The sequence below is a fragment of the Salvelinus fontinalis genome, chromosome 24 (genome assembly GCF_029448725.1).
Source record: "Salvelinus fontinalis isolate EN_2023a chromosome 24, ASM2944872v1, whole genome shotgun sequence".
NCBI lineage: Eukaryota > Metazoa > Chordata > Actinopteri > Salmoniformes > Salmonidae > Salvelinus > Salvelinus fontinalis.
In genome coordinates, this window is record NC_074688.1 from 7,770,657 (window position 1) to 7,793,224 (window position 22,568).

General features: G+C 41.4%; 2 protein-coding genes and 1 pseudogene across 4 annotated transcripts in view; 1 reads left to right on the forward strand and 2 right to left on the reverse strand.

Annotated features, from left to right (window-relative positions):
- Positions 1-8,472, reverse strand: part of LOC129821868 (stromal interaction molecule 1-like) — a 45,687-nt gene extending 37,215 nt beyond the window's left edge. For all 3 annotated transcript variants that reach the window (XM_055879578.1, XM_055879577.1, XM_055879576.1), the window contains exons 1-2: positions 7,920-8,472; positions 7,189-7,312 (exon numbers count right to left, since the gene is read on the reverse strand). In XM_055879578.1, the coding sequence (XP_055735553.1) occupies positions 7,189-7,300 (112 nt within the window). In that variant the 5' untranslated portion in view covers positions 7,301-7,312; positions 7,920-8,472. The remainder of the gene's footprint in view (positions 1-7,188; positions 7,313-7,919) is intronic.
- Positions 8,473-10,166: 1,694 nt separating this feature from the next.
- Positions 10,167-12,943, forward strand: LOC129821869 (rho-related GTP-binding protein RhoG-like). The gene is made up of 2 exons (XM_055879579.1): positions 10,167-10,604; positions 11,716-12,943. The coding sequence occupies exon 2, from the start codon at positions 11,742-11,744 to the stop codon at positions 12,315-12,317; it is 576 nt and encodes a 191-aa protein (XP_055735554.1). The 5' UTR covers positions 10,167-10,604; positions 11,716-11,741; the 3' UTR covers positions 12,318-12,943.
- A 1,516-nt stretch (positions 12,944-14,459) lies between these two features.
- LOC129821664 (post-GPI attachment to proteins factor 2-like) lies at positions 14,460-22,008 on the reverse strand (annotated as a pseudogene).
- Positions 22,009-22,568: the final 560 nt, after the last annotated feature.

Consider the following 22,568-nt stretch of genomic DNA (forward strand, 5'->3'; position numbering starts at 1 on the left):
TTTTCCTTTGCATAGCCTACTAGTAGGCCCATTAAACTAAGTGTCCTTTAATATAGAGCACATGGAAAAATTCAATAAAAAATTGATTCTATACATGACTTGTGAAAGTGTAAAATGTCCCTCGTCATGTTTTTCCGAATACTAGAAAGATTTTTACGAACTTAACCCCAACATTTAACCCCAACACAAGTTTTAACCCTCATTTTAAAGCCCAAGTTATGTTTTTGCTTTGAAAATGAATAATCTTCAGAAATAACTTTATGTCATGTGAATAGTGATTAAGTCCGTCCCTCATTAAAGGTCAACCCTGTTACTTGAACTGAACTCTTGTTTTAATATGGTAAAGTCCTATTCCTTTTTAAATACAAGGCCTATTCCTTTTTAAATACAAGGCCTATTCCTTTTTAAATACAAGGCCTATTCCTTTTTAAATACAAGGCCTATTCCTTTTTAAATACAAGGCCTATTCCTTTTTAAATACAAGGCCTATTCCTTTTTAAATACAAGGCCTATTCCTTTTTAAATACAAGGCCTATTCCTTTTTAAATACAAGGCCTATTCCTTTTTAAATACAAGGCCTATTCCTTTTTAAATACTTTTTATAAAGAAACATTGAAACATGTTGTTTCTACTCTTTCTCCATTTTATGGTGGAAAACAACTTGTAGAGCAGGGGTGTCAAAGTCAAATGGACGGAGGGCCAAATAAAAAATTTAGCTACAAGCCGAGGGCCGGACTGTTCGAATGTTCATTGAAAAAATTTTAAATGACGCATATAGTCTAGTGAACCTAATTGAACCTACTGAAAACCTAACAAATATATTCCAATATGATCAGATAAATAAAGCAATATTTTCTTATGGCTCTGTCAGTAATCTTTAATTTTCAACAGACACAAAAGACAAATTTCCTTTATATAAAAATCCCCATAACATGAACATTAAATGAAAGAAACCGGTATTCAAGGCACCATCAGTAGCCTATATTTTCTATTTTAGCAAAAGTGGGCTAAATTTACTTCAAAGAAAAAAACAATAGCAATTTTCTATCATCCACTCAACTGAAATATTTTTAAAATATAATTGGATTGAAATACAATAAAATAAAGTGCAAAAATCTATTAATCAAAAACAACACTTTGTTTAAGGAGAAGTAACATGCAGTGAAAACAAATATTAAACTTTAACTTTTAAACTTGAACTGAGTAAAAACTCTAAATATGTGATTGCACAGTAATGTTCACTTGTTTGAGGTTGAGGGTGATACTTGGTGGTGTCCCATCTTTTCCACAAGTTCATCAATGTTCGGGGTAAGGCTCTGAGCTGAGGAAATCCTCAGAATTGAGTGGAGGTGTTCAGCAGTAAGTCGACTTCTGTGTGATGTTTTGTTCAGGTTCATCAAAGAAAACAGTTGTTCACACAGGTATGTGCTGCCAAACATAGACAACGTTTGAGCAGCCTGGATGCGCAGCTGGGGCATTGTGTCGGGGAGGAAACGGGCGAACTCCGCAGCACCCACTGCCGCATATTTTGCCCTCAGTGCATCATTGCATTGGAGGTCAATCAACTCCATTTGGAGGTTTGGTGGTGAGCTTTCCACGTCAACAGCAAATGGGTTACCGAGCAGTTCCAACCTGCTTTTTTGTGCTTCAAAGTCAGCAAATCGGCGTCGAAAGTCAGCGGCAAGCATACCTATTTTATCAGCCAACTGTGCGCTCGGGAACGCACTGGTAGAGAGCTTCTCTTTCATGGTCTGGCAGCTGGGAAAGTGGCTCAAATTTTCTTTCCGCATCTGCGTCTCCCACAGAGTCAGTTTGGTTTTAAATGCCTTCACTGTACTGTACATATCAGAGATGACATGATCCCGACCCTGCAGCTGCAAGTTCATTGCATTCAGATGACTCGTAATGTCACACAGAAAAGCCATTTCACACAGAAACATTTCGTCTCGGAGTTGTGTTGTGTCTTTCCCTTTGCTGTCCAAGAACAGACAAATCTCCTCACGAAGCTCGAAACATCTTTGAAGCACCTTTCCCTGGCTTAGCCATCGCACCTCTGTGTGATAAGGCAAATCACCATGCTCCGTTTCTAACTCCGTCAGAAATGCCTTGAACTGGCGGTGATTCAAACCTTTGGCTCTGATAAAGTTAACTGTGCGCGTGATGATGCTCATTACATGCTCCATTTTCAAGGCTTTACCGCACAACGCTTCCTGGTGTATGATACAATGATAAGCTGTCAGCTCACCTGTCGCGTTTTCCTCTTGCATCTTTTCCCGTATCTTCGCCACCAGTCCGCTCCTGTGTCCACACATCGCAGGTGCTCCGTCGGTTGTCAAACCCACGAGTTTTTCCCAAGGCAGCTCCATCTCATTTACACATCTTGACACCTCTTCATACAAATCATGCCCCGTAGTTGTGCCATGCATAGGACGTAAAGCCAAAAACTCCTCTGTCACGCTTAGGCTGGAGTCCACTCCGCGGATGAAAATTGACAACTGGGCAATGTCAGAAATGTCGGTGCTCTCATCCACAGCCAAGGAATATGCAATGAAATCTTTTCCCTTTTTCACAAGCTGCTCTTTTAGATTGATGGACAACTGGTCTACTCTCTCGGCAATGGTGTTTCTGCTCAGACTCACATTTAAAAAGAGTTGCCTTTTTTCTGGGCAAACTTCGTCACAAACTTTAATCATGCAGTTTTTGATGAAATCCCCCTCCGTAAATGGCCGGGCTGATTTAGCGATCTCTTCTGCCAAAATAAAACTGGCCTTGACAGCAGCCTGGCCTTGTGATTTGGCTTTTTTGAACAGAGCCTGTCGAGATTTGAGGCCTCGTTTTAATTCCTCTGCCTTTTGTAGCCTTTGTTCCATGTCCATATTCTTGTTTTTGTCCGCGTGTTTCGTTTCATAATGTCGTCTCAGATTATACTCTTTCAATACCGCCACACTTTCTCCACACAGAAGACACACAGGTTTTCCAGCTACCTCCGTGAACATATACTCCGACTCCCACCTTGTTTGAAACCCCCGGTTCTCAGTGTCCACCTTCCGTTTTGCCATTTTTGATGGGTATCTGAAAGTTAATTTTACTGTGATGCTGACGACTGCTGTGCCAATAAATATTGAAATGAAGCAGCCTACTGCTCGGTGCGTCACCGTTGCATTGTGGGAAATGTAGTATTGGTGCGTGTAAAAGATCTGCGGGCTGCCGGCTTGCTGCGGTCTGCGGGCCGGTTCTAATAATAAATCAAGATCATCCCAGGGGCCGTAAAAAACCTTCTCGCGGGCCGGATGTGGCCCGCGGGCCTTGACTCTGACATATGTGTTGTAGAGCATAACACGTAAACCCTGTTACCAAAAACAACTTGTAGAGCATAACACGTAAACCCTGTTACCAAAAACAACTTGTAGAGCATAACACGTAAACCCTGTTACCAAAAACAACTCAGTTGTTTAAAAGTTGTATAAAATGGTGTTACATGCTGAGAGTATCTCTGGGTGTATTCATGGTTATGAAATTGTTGTGTTGTATCTAAGCCTGCCTGGCCTGCAGTCTTCCCCCTTCTCCTGGGAGATTAAAAACCCTCAGCAGATCACAGATAAGGCCTTGCTTCAAGTCACAGGAAAGCCTTGTTTGGCCTGAGCTGCTGTCTGCAGACATTCTGGGATGTGTGCAGGAGCATGACCAAGGCTGCCTCTAAGCCACAGAGATTTTCAGTGTAGCCAAGCGTCATTTCAGAAAGCTTCAAAGTTCTAAATTTCAAGTTCACAATCTCAGGTCAAAAGAATGTACCTTATGTCTTTGCAATGTAGTCTACATGATGAAACAGCAGGATAAAAACTATTTAAAAGCAGGCAAAATGGCTGAAAGAAGTCATAGCATAGTCCCTAAATGGGGAAAAAGCTTAGATCAAAGCTAAGAGTCTGCAAAACATTGCTGCTTGCATGACTGTAGGTTATCCTGCCCAGAAACTAGCCCAAAACAGAAATGAAATAGGTCATGGCCTGGATTAGTACAATGTCTTCAGTTCTCACACTAAGAAACGTGATATCAGGTTTATTCCTGAGTGGTGCAATCTATCATGAGGAAGCACAACAAGTGTGCATGTGTGTGTTTATTTCCAGCTTGCTCTCCCATTTGCTGCACAAGGCAACTCGTAGTATTACAATACTAGGCAAGACCTACCCCATGCAGAGTGCAACTTATAGGCATGAATCAGCATAGCACAGCACAAGGCAGGCAGGAGCTTCTCTGGCATGGAATACTGCTGCAGATTTATTTATGACAAAGACTTAATTAAGGCAGCAAGGGCTGAAAAGAAAATGGCAACAAAGCCAGAAAAGTAAAGCTGTGGAATTGCACTCTATCAAGCAGCCTAGCTGTAGGCAACTACAGAAAAGGTGTCAATTGTTAAACTTGTTTGGATCCACAAAAGTCACTATACTCGAACGGTCAAGATCTAGAGCAAGCCAGCCACAGAGGCTACGACAGGTGGCCATTGTGGAATCAATTCTATAATAGCCAGGCATATCAACAAACACCAGCACAGCTGACACATCCTCACCTAAAGACTCATACATTCCCCATTGTGTGTGTGACTGTTAATGTTAATTTGTTAAAGCGCCCAGTTTTGCAGTCATTTTTCATATCCTGCCAGTCAGACGTATATATCCTGCTACAGTTGTGTGTAATTATGTGAGGAATGTGTTGAGTCAGGATTGGCTAATAAGATAATTGAATACAGGCATATGTGGTTATGAGAGGCAGTGAGAGTAGTTGAAAGCAAGAATAGAGAACATGTTTTGCTCTTACCTTTTCATCCTTGTTTAAGCTCAAATCCTGATTTTAACCATAGATGTATACAATCTATTTTTCAAATAAATGCTAAATTTGAGTAAAACTGTTCCTGACTTCAAGAAGCCTTTATGTGCAGGAGGGAATGGCCAACTTGGTTACACACCCTCCCACTCTACTGGGAACTCCAACAAGAAAATAAGAAATGAATAAAAGTGTAAGTATGCTACAACAAGCTGCTAATCCATCAACTGACATGCTGTCAGGTTGCCCATAGCTGCTTGTTAAGACATGTTAACATCCTTTGACTGTAAAGCCTTCTATTCAACACATACAGGCAGCAGCATATGCCACATAAATGTGCCACTGCACTGCAGCAGAAAGTGGGGTGGAGCATTTCTGATCAAAAACAGTATTTCCTCTGCCATAACTAGACTCTACAGCTGCAATGGAAGGCAGTGAATCTCAAACATCTATAGTGGCAGCTTGACTCTAAAGTCACACCCCTATTGGTCCCCATTGCAGGTGCAATGAGTAGCCTATCTGAGCAATCTTGTGCCAGCGTACAGCCTTTAGCAAACAGAGTAACCGAAGCTAATAGGCCTACTACTTAGACAATAACAATGCAGCTCTAAATGAAAGCCTCCTGGCTAATATGGCTCCAGATAACCAAATAACAAACCCTTTTCAGGTCAACTTGTTCTTTAATTCAACAATCTAACAGCATAAATCCTGCTGGGGGCTCCAAATCAACCCACGCAAGTCAGTGTGCTGAACACAGCTAGCCTACTAGATAAAAGGTTAAGTAAACCAAACCCAAGGGTGTGGTGGTGCTGGTTGAAAAAGTAACTTTTTGGGCTGTTTTCTGTGCATTTGAAAATACCAGAGTGTCTACATTCCAGAACTGCAGCCCAGTACTTCAGCAAACACGGCCATATTGAAAAAATAATGACGTTTATCACCTGCAGCTCTCACACACCCTCTTCCTCATTTGGTTTGCAAACAAGATGGATATTAAATATTTACATACGAGACTACCTTTTCAAAGAGGTTTAAGTTATCTAACCCTCTGTGTATTCGCTTGTAGAAGACTGAACACACACTTGCCCTCTGCACCACTCCACTTCACCGGTGTAATGACTGTTTCCATCCTGACTCCAGGATGCCCAACCAGGCTTACTGTAGCTGGCAGTAGTCTGTAGTAGTCAACCCTCTCCAGGCCCGAGTCTCTTCATCACACAAATGCCACAAGCTAGTTAAACTGTTTCTGTGCACAGACAACCTATACATTATGTATGTGGGTAGCTAGGCCACATTCACTGAATGTCTCACCACCAACAGGTCCAACAGACCACTACAACAGTCTTCAATGTTTTACCACAAATGCAATCTTTATTGGAGATGGGTGACTGACAGCCAACATGTATCACTCCATGACTGGGCCTGTCCAATTCAGCTGAAGCCTTTACACAGTCTGGCCTCATTGCATGACGTAAAATCAAAAAACCTCTCAAGTAGAGGCACAATTACTGTAAGTGGTATAGAATAGGCTAACTTTCAAAAGTCATGGCCGAGAGTAGTCTTCAAAGCTATTGTTATTCATTTCTAAATGTCTCTATTTTTTAGGAATAGGCTTACAATAGTTAAGGGCCCCTTGGACAGGAAGCATGGCACTACATGATACATTACAAATGCCACAAGTTCAACATCAACACTGTTCATGTGCAATCATAGGAGCCCTGTGTAAACAGTGTTGATAAAATTATGGGCAGGCACCCAATTCACCCACAGCTGTATAAATATGATATGACTTTAGTATACATACCCACCCAAAATGGAACAAGAGGAGACTGGTTTGGTCTAAAACGAACAATGAATAGGCTAGGTCTAGCGTACTACTGTAGCCGACATGAGGCTTAGACACCTATATGATGTTCCTTACATTTTGCTAAGTCCCAAACATCTTCAGTGTCACATTGTTTAGTTTAAATAACTTATGACAATAGTTTGACACATTCCGTTTTGGAATTATATTGAATGCTGTGGCAAAACTAGTGACAATGAGTAAAATACATTTTGACTGACTTGTCAAATCGGCAAGAAAAGAAAAAAACACTACGAAGATGCACGACTCCCTGACTTGACTGTGTGCCATGATCACCCGAGGACAGAGCTTAATGGAGAATGCATACCCTAACTATTCTCAGCATGGCTGCATTTAGAGCTGGCACAATTTCTAAATACAAAACTGGTACTGGAGATTCTAGTGCACTGATAATGCAACAAAAGTTTACAAGTGACCAATTTTGAACACTTTGTGTATGGAGTATTGTATGAATACACACTTGCAGGCGTGCCATAATGTTTGGACTTTTCTCAATGATATTTACATACCTGACACACCACTATCAATATGATGGTGGTCTGAGATGGCTTGGACCGTCCAACTTTCGCTCAGGAGGTATAAACATACAATCCACAAGGTCAACGATTTGCTGAAATCCATAATGGAGGTTTGCTAGGAAGAGGGTGGAGAATAAATGTTTTAGTGACATCTCACATGAATGTATAACGTTAGATACTGTACTAGCCTAGTGATTTAACTATGACAACTCAAGATTTCAAACCAATCACACCAATTACAAACCAATGACTTAAATTATTATTACAATCTAAAAGAACTAGCTAAAGTGTCAAATGAGATCACATCGGAAACTTTAAAAGCAAACTATCATCAGACAAGGAGGGTTGGTAGCCCATATCTGGGACATCTAACTTGGCTAGTTACTCAGTTTAGAAGTCACATAGTACAGGCTCTACCTGCCTACAGCCCCTAACAAAATCAGTGGTTGACTCATGCTAAACATTATCATGACCATAATACTACTAGCAAACAATTAACATATTTAGCTATTTCAATAAAATCATTACAAGACAATATTAGCTGGATATGGATCACAAGCAATCATAGCTAACGCGTTAACAGCTAATTGACAATAAAAAATGGCTGGCTAACCAACCTTATCAAAACATAAGTGAGTTTGACAGCCAGAACTGAATAGCGATCATAATCGGGTCAGTTGTTCCATGATTTTATAGGTAGGCATTAAATTGTAGTTATTTACCTTTCAAGACTTGTGCATTTGATGCTCTTTTTACAACTCTCGTGGTTACAGAAGAATCAAAGGCACGTCATCAATCGTAGGTCCAAACTGCAAAGAGAAACCCCTCTGTACTCCATGGATAAAGAGCTAAATTAGCTGGCTAGCAGCATATGACAAATGATTTCCCGCTCTGTTTAGCCCGCTAATGGCAATCCAAGGCAAGGGCCGAGGTGGTCGACTAACACAGACACTAAGATAAAGATAACTTAGTAACGTAATGGTTCGGGCCGCGTCTTCAGCTAGCTAACCAACGCACCAACGCAGGCTTCAGATCATTGTCAGCAGCTAATCATAGCACACGAGCCAACCCGTCCTCTTACGTCAATTTACTGGATAAAATACACTCGAGTAAGGAAAAAAAGTACTTATGATTGATTCAAACACAGAGCGATTGTCATCCACTAACTACATGTCTGCTACAGCTGGTTTCCCCCCCACACTCAAAAAAGCTGGCTTTGGAGCTGACTCGTTCAATTCTCTGGACTGGGTTGCTTCACCTGTGAATCAAGCAATTTTAGTGAATCACTTCCTATCACGTGCTTTTAGTAATCCTTCAAAATAAGAGTACCACTCTGTAAATGGTGTAAACGAATTATGAAGATACAATTTAAAAATATATATAAATATATATATATATATTTATATATTTGAATATATTTATATATATATACATCATAGCACATCATAGCACACATGCATATATATATGTATTGTTGTGGAAAAGTACCTAATTGTTATAATTGAGTAAAAGTTTTTTTACTTTATAGAAAATTACTCAAGGTAAAAGTGGTGTCAATGTAAATTGTCCGGTGGCGATTTTTATTAATTGTTCAGCAGTCTAATGGCTTGGGGGTAGAAGCTGTTAAGGAGCCTTTTGGTCCTAGACTTGGCACTCCAGCCCCACTTGCCGTGCGGTAGCAGAGAAAACGTTTAAGTATTACTTTAAAGTATTTTTACTTAAGTACTGTGTGTGTATATATATACACATTTATATATATTTATATATATTATATACATTTATATATATATATTTATAAACATATAAGAAATGTATTTCGACCATAGTATCCTACATTTGTACCAATATCAACACGTAACTTTTTTTATTTTTCAGGAAATCGCCTAGGCCTTATGTTGCTAGCTGTTGCTCATGCTGGCTTCAAACACATATTAGTTCAGATGTGTTTGAGGCATAGAGATAGATAGAGAACTCTAGTGCCCAAAACTTAGTTTTAGCATGTGCAGCACCAGGACTTTCAATATTTTGAAGTAGTCAACTGGGTGGGACTTTCGTATGATTTCAGGAAGGATCCCATTTTTCCATCCAGGTCACCAGGAGGGATCAACCAATTAATTATACTTGTGAGGAAACCCTTTTCTGCAGGTGGCAGTATATCGCCAACCTTGGCCTTATACTTGTTCAAACAAAACACTATAGATGGCAGTGTGCACCCTTTCAGTTTGTTTGCCAACTCATAGAAGTTGTAAAATAATAACATTTACTACTTCAAAATGGATATGGTCTCAATGGCGGTGCCTGTGCTCCAAAATACGCCATAAAAGAACAGATACAATGATGCGATGTCAATATAAGTCTATGGTTAAAGCAATCATGATGAGCAGCGCATTGGATCCAACGTCACGACTACCGGAAGGTAGTTTTAACGATAGCTGGAAGACTGCAGCCTATGCTGTCCACTTCTTCAATCTGATTCTGACATTATACCTCCACCTAAAGGTGTGTGGATGTAGGCTATTGCAACATATGAACGGTGGAGCTCATCGACTCATCAGTTCCACACAACTAAGCTCAAGCATGCCACCTTGAGGCTGTGGGCTACACAACGCTAACAGGAAAACAGTAAAACAGGAGGGGAGACATGATTTTATGGGGAGGCATACCATCAGAAGGGGGGGTACATCTTCTGATGGTCTTAATACCCCCATCAGAACAAATCTGAGCCTAACTGGGACAGCCAGTAGGCCTTATCATGCTAAATCCCAACCTTTTATAATCAAGCAAGAATTTTGCTAGGACAGTCTGGGAGTGGTCTGAAAACTGAAAATTAGCTGTTATTGGCAGAGAGGTTCGGAACTCTCTGTTATTTGTCTATTAACCAATTCACAGACTGGTGATGTCACCAGGGAATTAGAAATCCCCACCCATGCAAACATGCTGATTAGAAGGTCCTGTGTAGATTGTATTTTCAACTAGGAACTATATCAGGAATAACACTAATTTTTTAAAAATCACACGTTTGCAGTGTTAGTTTCATCAGCCGTTGTACAAGATGATAAAAAACACAGGAAAAACACATTTTGACTGCAATGGGCCTCTAACGACTATGTGGTTATTCCTATTCTGTACATTTGAATGTCAAATAAGGTAATTCATTGGGTAACATTTATATGTAAAAATCCTGTTTAATATTCTACCAGCAACGTTTATTTAAAACAATAGCTCAGGCTGTCATAGTGAGAAGACAAACTTCCTCACAGTGCTATTATTGCTCGAGTGGCTTCCTCTTCAGTGAACACTCACACTTCCTCCACTACAGCAACACTTTGCTTGACTGCTTTGACGCTCTCGGACAGATTGTAGGCTATATGTTCATACAAACCCTGCCACTGAAGATAGTATGTTTGGTGAGTCTGACTTGTTTTTAACCTTTGCATGTGTTTTATGTACTACTACTGTATAATAGATATGTAGGCTGAGAACACAATCTTACGGAAGCACTTGAGTGACGCAACATAAAGAGAGGTAGCCTACTGCTGTTATAATTTCGGAAGGCGCTATTCTATATCAAAACACTATAGGCCTACCATAGGCAAGCAATGTTAAAATCCACTATTGTAATACTTATTTGGGACAGTTATTTTGTGTTTCATTTAGCCCGCTCAAAGTTATAATTGTCTCTAGTGATTATATTTGGCTCTTTTTCTATGAAATGATGATGATGGTGGTGGTGAAGAACATTCACTGTAATTCATGTTGAAATATTTTCTAATTTCAGGGGTACTATTATGCCCTATTTACGCATAGCGCTTTTCTTAATTGTAGCCTAATAATCTAGGTGAATTATATTAGAAAAATATGTGATCAGAACGCTATGGCCTTGTTGATGGCCTACACTGTGAAATGCACCTATCATAGATATTCAGTGGATAGGCCAATGGTATGTGGCAGTGGTGATGAATACAAAGGTTTATTGGATTTGATATAGTTTCCCCAGTCAGTGTGCAGAGCAGTACATTTCAGTGCTCCCAGTCTCAGGTCCCTGTAGGCTGGGTTGAGCTATATTCACATTTTCTCCAACATTCTCAGAGAGTAGTGGGAAGAGTCCAGCTCTCCTCTCTCACAATGAATTACAATTACTGCCTCTATTTCATACTATCCAGTCTCCACCCATATTTTGTAGTTTCGGTTTTCTCACTTGAATTCATGGGGAACATACGCCTTCTGTACTGTAACTATAAATTAAGTAGGCCCACAGATAAACATTATTTTCAAGTCGAAATGAAAGATGATAGATCAACAAAGACGGATATGAATTGAAAGTGTCAAACTGTATTGTGATATCTAGGGTGTGAAAGTGATGTTCATATCTGATAAAGTGTCAGAGCAATTTAAACCACAAACCTTACTTTTCAACAGTTTACATTTGTTGGGCCCTAGCCAGTGTCTCTTTTGGTGTAAAGTGCATCTGAAAATTGTAGCATAAAGTGCATTTATCCCTGTGTTTCTCATGTCCAGGTGTCTGAGACAGTGAAGGGGCCAGAATGCAGAGCATCAAGTGTGTGGTGGTAGGAGACGGCGCAGTGGGGAAGACCTGCCTCCTTATCTCCTACACCACCAACGCCTTCCCCAAGGAGTACATCCCCACTGTGTTTGACAACTACAGTGCCCAGGTGACTGTGGACAGCAGGACTATTAGCCTCAACCTGTGGGACACAGCAGGCCAGGAGGAGTACGACCGCCTGCGCACCCTCTCCTACCCCCAGACCAACGTGTTTGTCATCTGCTTCTCTGTTGCCAGCCCCCCCTCCTTTGAGAACATCAAGCACAAGTGGCACCCAGAGGTCACCCACCACTGTCCCAATACGCCCATTCTGCTGGTGGGCACCAAGAAGGACCTGCGTAATGACCCAGAGGTGTTGAAGAAGCTTAAGGATCAGAACCAGACGACCATCACCCAACAGCAGGGCACCGCCCTGGCCAGGCAGATCCAAGCCATCAAGTACCTCGAATGCTCTGCCCTCAACCAAGATGGAATCAAAGAAGTGTTTGCTGAGGGTGTGCGAGCCTTTCTCAACCCACAACCTGTCGCCACCAAGAAGCCCTGTGTGCTATTGTAAAGGCAGTAGGAAACGCTGTGTGCTATTATAAAGGCAGTAGGAAACCCTGTGTGCTATTGTAAAGGCAGTAGGAAACCCTGTGTGCTATTATAAAGGCAGTAGGAAACGCTGTGTGCTATTGTAAAGGCATTAGGAAACCCTGTGTGCTATTGTAAAGGCAGTAGGAAACCCTGTGTGCTATTGTAAAGGCAGTAGGAAATCCTGTGTGCTATTGTAAAGGCAGTAGGAAACCCTGTGTGCTATTGTAAAGGCAGTAGGAAACCCTGTGTGCTATTGTAAAGGCAGTAGGAAACCCTGTGTGCTATTATAAAGGCAGTAGAGATACTATCACAGATGCATATCCAATAGAACAATATTAATTAATTTAATGTGTGTAAACCATTGGAGTTGATTTTATTGTGAAATATGTTTTTGTTGTACTGCCAATAACAAACACTGCGATATCAAGACTTCATTAAGAAAAAAGGGGATCTCAGAGGCATTGGCTCAAGATGCATGCTTCAAAACTGACCCAATGTTAGGTAGGCGAGAAGGGCCTTGCTCAAACTTTGTCTGTCAGAATCCTTGCTTTTGTATATCCATTATTTTTCCCTCTTCCTATAAAGCAATTGACAAACAAAACCTGAGACTTGATGGGAGATACATTCAATCATTTATCTGTGTTCGAATAATTGTCAAATTTGGACATGTATGGCCTTTACAAAAGTAATTAAATAATGCACGTGTAAAAAGATAATATCAGGAATTGAATTTACTGCAGTGTGCGAAAACAGGATCACACAGTGTTTCTTGGTCGTCTTAAACAAATCTACTTTGAAACAAAAGTATAGACCTATGGGCTTAAAAAAAGAAGACACCTTTACCATGTCCGATATAAAGTTGTAAAGATATATAAAGATATAAAGCATCCTATATTAATCGTTATATACATCACAGAAGACTGAAATATAACAAAACCATTTAACATAGAAACACTGGATTTTCGGCTGCTTTTTTAAAATAATGGCAACTTGGGAAAAAAAAAAGTGTATTAATTATGAAAAATATTAATATCAGTCCACCCATGAAGCCACTATGTCATTTGACTGCAGGAAAGGGCTACATACCAATTCTCCAATTATAATTGTTTTACAATGTACTGTATAGTGGGTTTAAAACATCATTTTTTTGTAAGCTAACATAGAAGAAGGTTTTTCTACACCATCAGTGTTTTTGTGTGCTGTGTGTGACAATCAAGCCACCAAGTTAGTGCTAGTCTACTCTGTCTGATTGTGTTGAATACTGGAAACAAAAGAGGAAATGCAGAGAGGTCTTTGATAAGAAATGCATAGGCTGATTTTCCTATTGCGGTCATTAGTCAGTGTGTGTTAGAGAGAGAGAGAGATCAAAAAAGGGAACCTGGTTGTAACTTCCCTCTGAAAGTCCATAGGTTGCCATCTATTTTGTTATGTTGGGGTTCTGGTTGTTTTAAGGTTGTGTAATTATGTTGAGAAGGCCTGGCTGTGACCCCACTCTCCGAGGGTTTCTCAGGGAGAGTTGGGATATGGTGACCCTGGCCGTAACCCCACTCTCCGAGGGTGTCTCAGGGAGAGTTGGGATATGGTGACCCTGCCCGTGACCCCACTCTCCGAGGGTGTCTCAGGGAGAGTTGGGATATGGTGACCCTGCCCGTGACCCCACTCTCCGAGGGTTTCTCAGGGAGAGTTGGGATATGGTGAACCTGGCCGTAACCCCACTCTCCAAGGGTTTCTCAGGGAGAGTTGGGATATGGTGACCCTGGCCGTAACCCCACTCTCCGAGGGTTTCTCAGGGAGAGTTGGGATATGGTGACCCTGCCCGTGACCCCACTCTCCAAGGGTTTCTCAGGGAGAGTTGGGATATGGTGACCCTGGCCGTGACCCCACTCTCCGAGGGTTTCTCAGGGAGAGTTGGGATATGGTGACCCTGGCCGTGACCCCACTCTCCGAGGGTTTCTCAGGGAGAGTTGGGATATGGTGACCCCGGCTGTGACCCCACTCTCCGAGGGTTTCTCAGGGAGAGTTGGGATTTGGTGACCCCGGCCGTGACCCCACTCTCCGAGGGTTTCTCAGGGAGAGTCGGGATTTGGTGACCCCGGCTGTGACCCCACTCTCCAAGGGTTTCTCAGGGAGAGTTGGGATTTGGTGACCCCGGCTGTGAACCCACTCTCCGAGGGTTTCTCAGGGAGAGTCGGGATTTGGTGACCCCGGCTGTGACCCCACTCTCCGAGAGTTTCTCAGGAAGAGTCGGGATATGCAAAAAACACATTTCCATTTCACACATGCTTATTAATACAACATTTTACATGTGTGAAATAGAACAAATGTAAGCACTCACCAAATTATTATTATTACATCTACTGTTATAAATGAGAGATGGAAATTGTGTACAAACTGTAGTGTAGATTAATGTGACATATCTTTATTCTTATCATAAGCAACAGCAAATAAATGTGTCTCAAATTGAAACAAACAAACCCATTGATCAATGCATACAATTAAATTGATACTTCAAGAATACCAATACCTTTCCAAGGGAGGCATGGGATGTGATAAAACCAGCGTGCTGAACAACGATGAAGTCCCTGATTTGCCTGAAAATGATTTGGAAGTGAAATTATCCAGCTGGCTGTTACAGAGTTGTGAAATATTTATTTTCATGTGATGCCCAAACATCACTGTCCTCTCCCATACTTCAGGCCACTGGACTCATTTGACAGTGAAATAAGGCCTCTGCTCCGTGTGCTGGATAACAGACACCTCTTTGTGTGGGAACAGTAGAGGGACATACAGATAGATCTCGTTACTGTTTTAGTACAGTATATATTGTTACTGTATACATCACCCCAATCTACTAGTCTCTCTCTCTCTCTCTCTCACACATACACACACCCCCTCTCTCTCTCTCACACACACATACACACACCCTCTCTCTCTCTCTCTCTCTCTCTCTCTCTCTCTCTCTCTCTCTCTCTCTCTCTCTCTCTCTCACACATACACACACCCTCTCTCTCTCTCTCTCTCTCTCTCTCTCTCTCTCTCTCTCTCTCTCTCTCTCTCTCTACAAATGAGGAAGAACATGTATTTGTAACTTCCTTAATTTAGGTTGTGGACCTCACTGACTGACTGACTGACTCACTAAGCATGTAATGGTGGAACTCAACATTTCTGAAATAATTGTTTAATAAAGCTAAATGTTTACGCCAAAAAAATCACTATTAGGCTATTATTACCTTTAAGATGTCTCTCTCTGCCTGAGAATTTATACTGAACAAAAATATAAATGCAACATGAGCTGAAATAAAAGACCCCAGAAAGGTTCCATATGCACAAAAAGCTTATTTCTCTCAAATGTTGTGAACAAATTTGTTTCTATCCCTGTTAGTGAGAATTTCTCCTTTGCCAAGATAATCTATCCACTTGACAGGTGTGGCATATCAAAGAGCTGAATAAACAGAAGGATCATTACACAGGTGCATCTTGTGCTGGGGAAAGTAAAAGGCCACTCCAAAATGTGCAGTTTTGTCACACAACACAATGCCACAGATGACTCAAGGTGAGGGAGTGTGCAATTGCCATGCTGACAGCAGAAATATCCACCAGAGCTGTTGCCAGAGAATTTAATGTTTAAATTCCCTACCATAAGCCGCCTCCAATGTCATTTTAGAGAATTTGGTGGTACTTCCAACTGGCCTCACAACCATAGACGACGTGTAAACACGCCAGCCCAGGAGCACCACATCCGGCTTCTTCACCTGCGGAATCGTCTGAGACCAGTCACCCGGACAGCTGATGAAACTGAGGAGTATCTCTGTCTATAATAAAGCCCTTCTGTGGAGAAAAACTCATTCTCATTGGCTGGGCCTGGCTCTCCAGTTGGTGGGCCTGGCTCCAACGTGGGTGGGCCTATGCCCTCCCAGGCCAACCCACGGCTGCGCCCCTGCCCAGTCATGTGAAATCCATTGATTAGGGCCTAATGAATTTATTTCAATTGACTAATTTCCTTATATGAACTGTAACTCAGTAAACTCTTTGAAATTGTTGCATGTCGTGTTTATATTTTTGTTCAGTATACAATATCATATTTGCATTTGTCCACAGTTGCAGGTAAAACTCCTTTCTACAAAGATCTGAAGACACTCTTCAGATCACATCATTGGCAACAGTCAGCATTTGTGACCCGTTTCAAAAAGCTAGGTGTATATCGCATGTCACTACTTCACAGGAGAGGCATAAAAATAAAATCTCTGAAATTTCACAAGTAAAAGACATGTGAGCATGACTACATATGGACATACTCATAAGTCAAGGTGATCAAGTCGAAGTGGCCCCACTGTCCCAAATCATAGAGCACTCTAAGTATGTCATTGATCATACAGTATGTTAAATATCAACATTATCAAAGTGTTGGTGCAGTGAGATTAAATTATAGGTTGCAGTCCAGATAAATAAAGTTATTATTTACAGTTATGACATCCACCATCATGTAAATACATGGGAGAAGGTGCTCTCTTCCTGCTCCTCCTCCTCAGTAACAGTGTCATCTCTGCTAGGTGTGTCCTAAGTGGTTGAACCCCTTTCACCTGACCCTCTGTTGCCCAGTCCAAAGTATTTGCACTCTTCTGGGAGATGACCACCGTCTCTCTGCTCTTAAAGTCCCAGAAGGCTGTTAGGTGTGGAAGGCCATGTTGGAGAACACCACACAATACTCAAAGAGGGTGAAAAAAGTGTAGCCTGTAGAGGTTAGGAAAGACAGGAGACTTTAACAAAAAATGTAAAAGGAAAATAGACTTTTGTATCTAATGTTTATTAAATAATCTTTGTCAAGAAATTGGATGATGTTTGAAGGAAACCAGTTCAAAGTATGATCAACAAAGTATGATCATAAAGTTACTGGCCCCTCCCCCATGTCAAACACTTGGATTCATTTTTAAGGGAACAAGGTGACATCACCTTACCGCTCATTTTAATACACCAATGGTAACATGATATTCTGTTACCTAATTTAAAAAATGACCGCCTTGTAACCAGCATCGGAGAAGGTGTGTTTGCAGTTTATATAGCTAGATAATGTCAAGGGGGGCGTAACTGGTGGCATGGAAGTCAAACGCAGGAGAGCAGAACTTGGTAAATAGCCGGAGCCGTTTAATGTACATAACTACCGGCATACAAAAGTAACAAAACACATGGGCACAAAAACCTGTAACGCACCAGTCACATAAAGCACACGTACTTACAATAAACAATTCCCGACAAGGACATGGGGGAAACAGAGGGAACATTTACAACATGTAATTAAGGAATTGAAACCAGGTGAGTGCGACAACCAGACAAAACAAATGGAACATGAAAAATAGATCGATGATGGCTAGAAGACCGTTGACATCGACCGCCGAACACCGCCGAAAAAGGAGAGGAACCGACTTCGGCAGAAGTCGTGACAGATAACTAGTCTACTGGTGCCAAAATGTGACTGTAAAATGTCAGCAAATATAATTAAAAGTTTACACTATTCATCTATGTCAAAGAAACTTATATGTTTCCCATTTCATCTGTGTTTGATGTTAGCTATAGTGGCTAGTCAGGTCTTCATCTGTGTCTGATGTTAGCTAGTTACTGGCTAGCTAGGTCTTCCGCCAGCCTGGAACAAAAGGGGGGGAAGGGTTTTTCAAAACCCTGACGCAGTTGTCAAGTCAACACATCCGTCAATGCTGCTGTGAACCGCATCCAAGATACATGCCAAACTGTCGGCTCAAATAAAAAAAGGATGTTTGAGTTACTTTGTGTATCACCAAATTTGCTTGAAAGGATTTTATTATTATTATACAAAGAGCTGTCAGTTAAGGTGAGCTAATGAGTGCCTTTGGAAAGTATTCAGACCCCTTGACATTTTCCACTTTGTTCACACCGCTACCATCCTGAAGGCCAGGTCAGTACAGGTGCATCAAAGCTGGGACCGAGAGACTGAAAAAAAGCTTCTATCTCAAGGCCATCAGACTGTTAAACAGCAATCACTAACTCAGAATGCTGCTGCCTACATTGAGACCCAATCACTGGCCACTTTAATAAATGGATCACTAGTAACTTTAATAAACAATGCCACTTTAAATAATGCCACTTGAATAATTTTTACATATCTTACATTACTCATATACTGTATTTTATACCATCTATTGCACCTTGCCTATGCTGCTCGGCCACTGCTAATCCATATATTTTAATGTACATATTCACATTCACCCCTCCAGATTTGTTTGTATTAGGTAGATGTTGTGGAATTATTAGATTACATGTTAGATATTATTGCACTGTCTGAACTAGAAGCACAAGCATTTTGCTAGACTCACATTAGCATCTGCTATGTAACCAATACAATTTGATTTGATTTGACATTTTTTGGTACACTTCCCCAGATCTGTGCCTCGACAAAATCATTTCTCAGAGCTCTACAGACAATTCCTTCGACCTCATGGCTTGGTTTTCGCTCGATTTGACTACCGTGTAATTGTACTATGCGATTGTATTTTCCTACTTTACAACTTGAACAATTAAAACATTTAATTTAGCTAGTATGACTTGATGAGGAACACAATGAACCTGCTTAATTAAGCCCTCTGAGAAACTGTCGAGATGAGACATCAGTAACACATTGCAGCTGCTGTAAAAACAATTTCAGCCACATCCTTCCACAAATACTATTTATACTGCAGATCACTGGCAGTATGTGTCTCAAGCAACATGATTTACTGGTCCTACCCTAAAATGCCCACAGTAGGTTATCAAGAAAAACGATTACAAGCTCCGTATCAAACTATTATCCAACGGCAATTGCCCATAAAACATGTATGACATACAATAGTGGCAGCCTAATAGTTCTGTATGAGGCGTTTCATCTCCAAACGATATCCAGCAGCCCTTATGGGTACCGGTCTTTTTAGCTAACATTTCACTCCTTGCCACTACATGTAATTGCCAGAGTCCCCTAGTTAACACAGCCACAAAGTTAAAATTGGCTATAACGTAAACATGTATGAAAAAAAAAAATCCTTTTGGTCTTACTTTAAGGTTAGGGTTAGGCATACGGTTATCAGTGTGGTTAATGTCAGGGATAGGTTTAAAATAATATTTTAAGAAGAGAATAGTAGAATTATGACTTTGTGGCTGTGGTAACTAGTAACGACCAAGAGTGCGCAATGAAGCTGGATTTCAGCAGAGTTGCTTATTGTTTGTTGGAAATAACATTCACACTGATGCAGGCTACTGCCAATCTATTGTATTTAGCCATGTCAATCATTTTAGCTAAAAAAAATTACAATCTTATTTATAAAATCTCTCATTTTCCTTTTCTTGCTACATTGTTGATGGACTTGGACCACTGTTATTCTGTGTTAGGGCTCTAGGAGAAAGAGCAGCATTTTTATCCCAACCAGATCAGTGGTACAGGGCGTTACTGAAGGCCTGTTGAGTCAGACTTGGAAGAAGCCCCTGGCTGTGTTCACCCTGTCAGGACCCGCGCCTCTGTTCTGGAGGAACAGCTGTTTCCTGACTCAGTCTGGGGCTGTGTCCAGCACACCCCTCCACACCACACACAATTCACTGGGAGTGTAGGCTGTCATGTTCACCAAACGTGCACACACACACACATTGTAGCAAGCACAAAGACATTAACCGTGCTCGCACTTGGCTTGCACTCTTACACTGACACATATCTATGGATTATATAATATTCTTGCTGAGCCTGAGGACCAGTATCTTTAGCTAACATTCCACTCCTTGCCACTCGTTGTTATTGCCAAAGAGATTGTCTTTTCTGCCATCTTCAAATATGAACATTCTATCATTAATGAGCTCGAGGTGAACAGATGAGGTGATCCTGTTTGATAACCCTCACAGCTATCCCCCAATGCAAATATTAGATCTCATAAGTTTTTTTCTCCAAAGAAGATGTTGGTAGTTTTTTGTTTGTCCAGAAGAAACCAGTCTCAAAAGTTGCTAGCTCACGTCTGAATTTTCAAACTAAATACATACTGCAATTCCAAACACAAAACCTATTTGCTTTGATTTTAAGCTAACAGCTAAATGTTTGTTTTTGATTCTAATTATATTTTTTTCTAGGATCCACATGTCATGGAAAATATGAGTGAAAGGAAACAGGGAGCTTCTCAATTAGGTAAAAGTCTGTTGTCTCTCTTCGACTCCTCCGTCCTCCTCTCCTCCATGACCCGCAAACTGAAAGGCAGTTGCCATGTTTAAGAGAGTGTCAATTCGTTAATAGGTGAACGGGAAGAGTTTGCTCCTCTCCTCTCCTCAATTGCCTCCTACAGTCGAGGATACTCATGTGTAGTGCAAAGTGTTTTGAAATCCGCCACACCCCCCTTGAATCAGCTGTTGTTTTCTCAAACAAGAAACAAACATTTAAAAATGATACACTTCTTACCGTTTTATCTGTAAAATGTCCCACACAACTAACTAAATCATTTTTGGATTCCACCCCTGTAAATGTCATTTGCAAATGATGTGCTAGTGGAGAAGGAGAGTTTCATTTCATACAAGTGCATTTGTTTCCATATTTCCTCCCCTCCTCGATTACCTTTGACGTTTTGGAAGAGAAGACGCGAGGAGTCGAGAAAAAAACATTTGAGAATCTACCACAGCTTTGAACTGCACTTGACAATGCAGTTTCATTAGGCTGCAGCAGTTGATTTTTGCTCTAGAGGGCTCTAGTGTCAACTTTGTCGACATTGGAGACAATTAAGTCACCAAAAGCCCCTCTACTAACAGAGGACCTATACTATACTGTCTGCTTCACCAGGAAACTGCCTCATACCACCAAATGAGAACAACCTGAAATTTTAGAGTTGGTTCACTTCGTCATTCAGTTGAAAAATAAGCAGTGGTTCCCAACCAGGGGGCCATCCCAAAAAAACAGGGATGGAATCCAAAAATGATTTCGCTAGTTGTGTGGGACATTTTACAGATAACTTCACTTTACATTTCTGTCTTTCATGCACTTTCTACATTTCCTGGTCAAGTACAGGGCTGAAGGGAAGGAACGAAGCCTTACCTCAGGAATCAGTGAGCACTTATTTATAACCAGCCACAGCCGAGAAGTTAACACCATGTGGATAACTGGCAATGAACAGGACAAAACCTTCCTTGTGGACAACTATGGGACAAAGAAGGGCATAAAAGGGCATTGGATGACACGTAGGTGAGCAGCAAGAGGCCAAAGTTCTCAGTGATGGCACAGGTAAAGTTGAGGCAGCTGAGTAGCCACTCTAGAAACCTTGTGGAGAAGAGGCCCTTTATATAGAAATTAAAATATGCCACTGCCACCAGGAACCTGGGAGCAGAGTGCAGGCCAATGCAGAAACGCCAGATATGGCACTCTGGTCTCAGGCTTATGGAGGCACTAGTGGAACGTAGATCATTGGGAAACTAAAACAAAAAGAGAGTCAGACCATGTATTTGCATGCTACGTTTTTAATAAAGGAACATGATTGATTATCTTGCAAAAGAGTGTAAGTGGAGTCTTGGAAATGGAACACGGAGGAGATGAAGATGCAGGTAATTACGCCAAGCATTGGCAGACTGATGGTGCCCACAACACAGGAGGTGAATGATATTCTGATCAGAGGCGTTTCATAACCCAAGACATGTGGACCATGCAGCATCCTAGTGTAACGATCCTCGTAGTGATGAGAAGAGGAGGACCAATGCGCAGCGTGGTAAGTATCCATTATAATAAGAATACTTGAACAATGAACAAAAACAATAAACTGACAAACGACCGAGACAGTTCCGTATGGTGAAACACAGACACAGAAAATAACCAACCACAAAACCCAAAAGAAAATAGGCTACCTAAATATGGCTACCAATCAGAGACAACGACAAACACCTGCCTCTGATTGGGAACCATACTAGGCATAACACAGAAATAGACAACCTAGACATACAACATACAAAGCAAACTATGGTCAGGGCGTGACAGTACCCCGCCCCCCCAAAGGTGCGGACTCCGGCCGCAAAACCTGAAACTATAGAGGAGGGTCTGGGTGGGCATCTGTCCGCGGTGGCGGCTCTGGCGCGGGACGTGGACCCCACTCCACCATAGTCTTAGCCCGCTTAAGTGGTCTTTGGCGCGGCGACCCTCACCGCCGACTTAGGACTGGGGACCCTAATAAAGGCCACCAATGGACTGAGGGGCGCCTCTGGACTGAGGGGTGCCTAT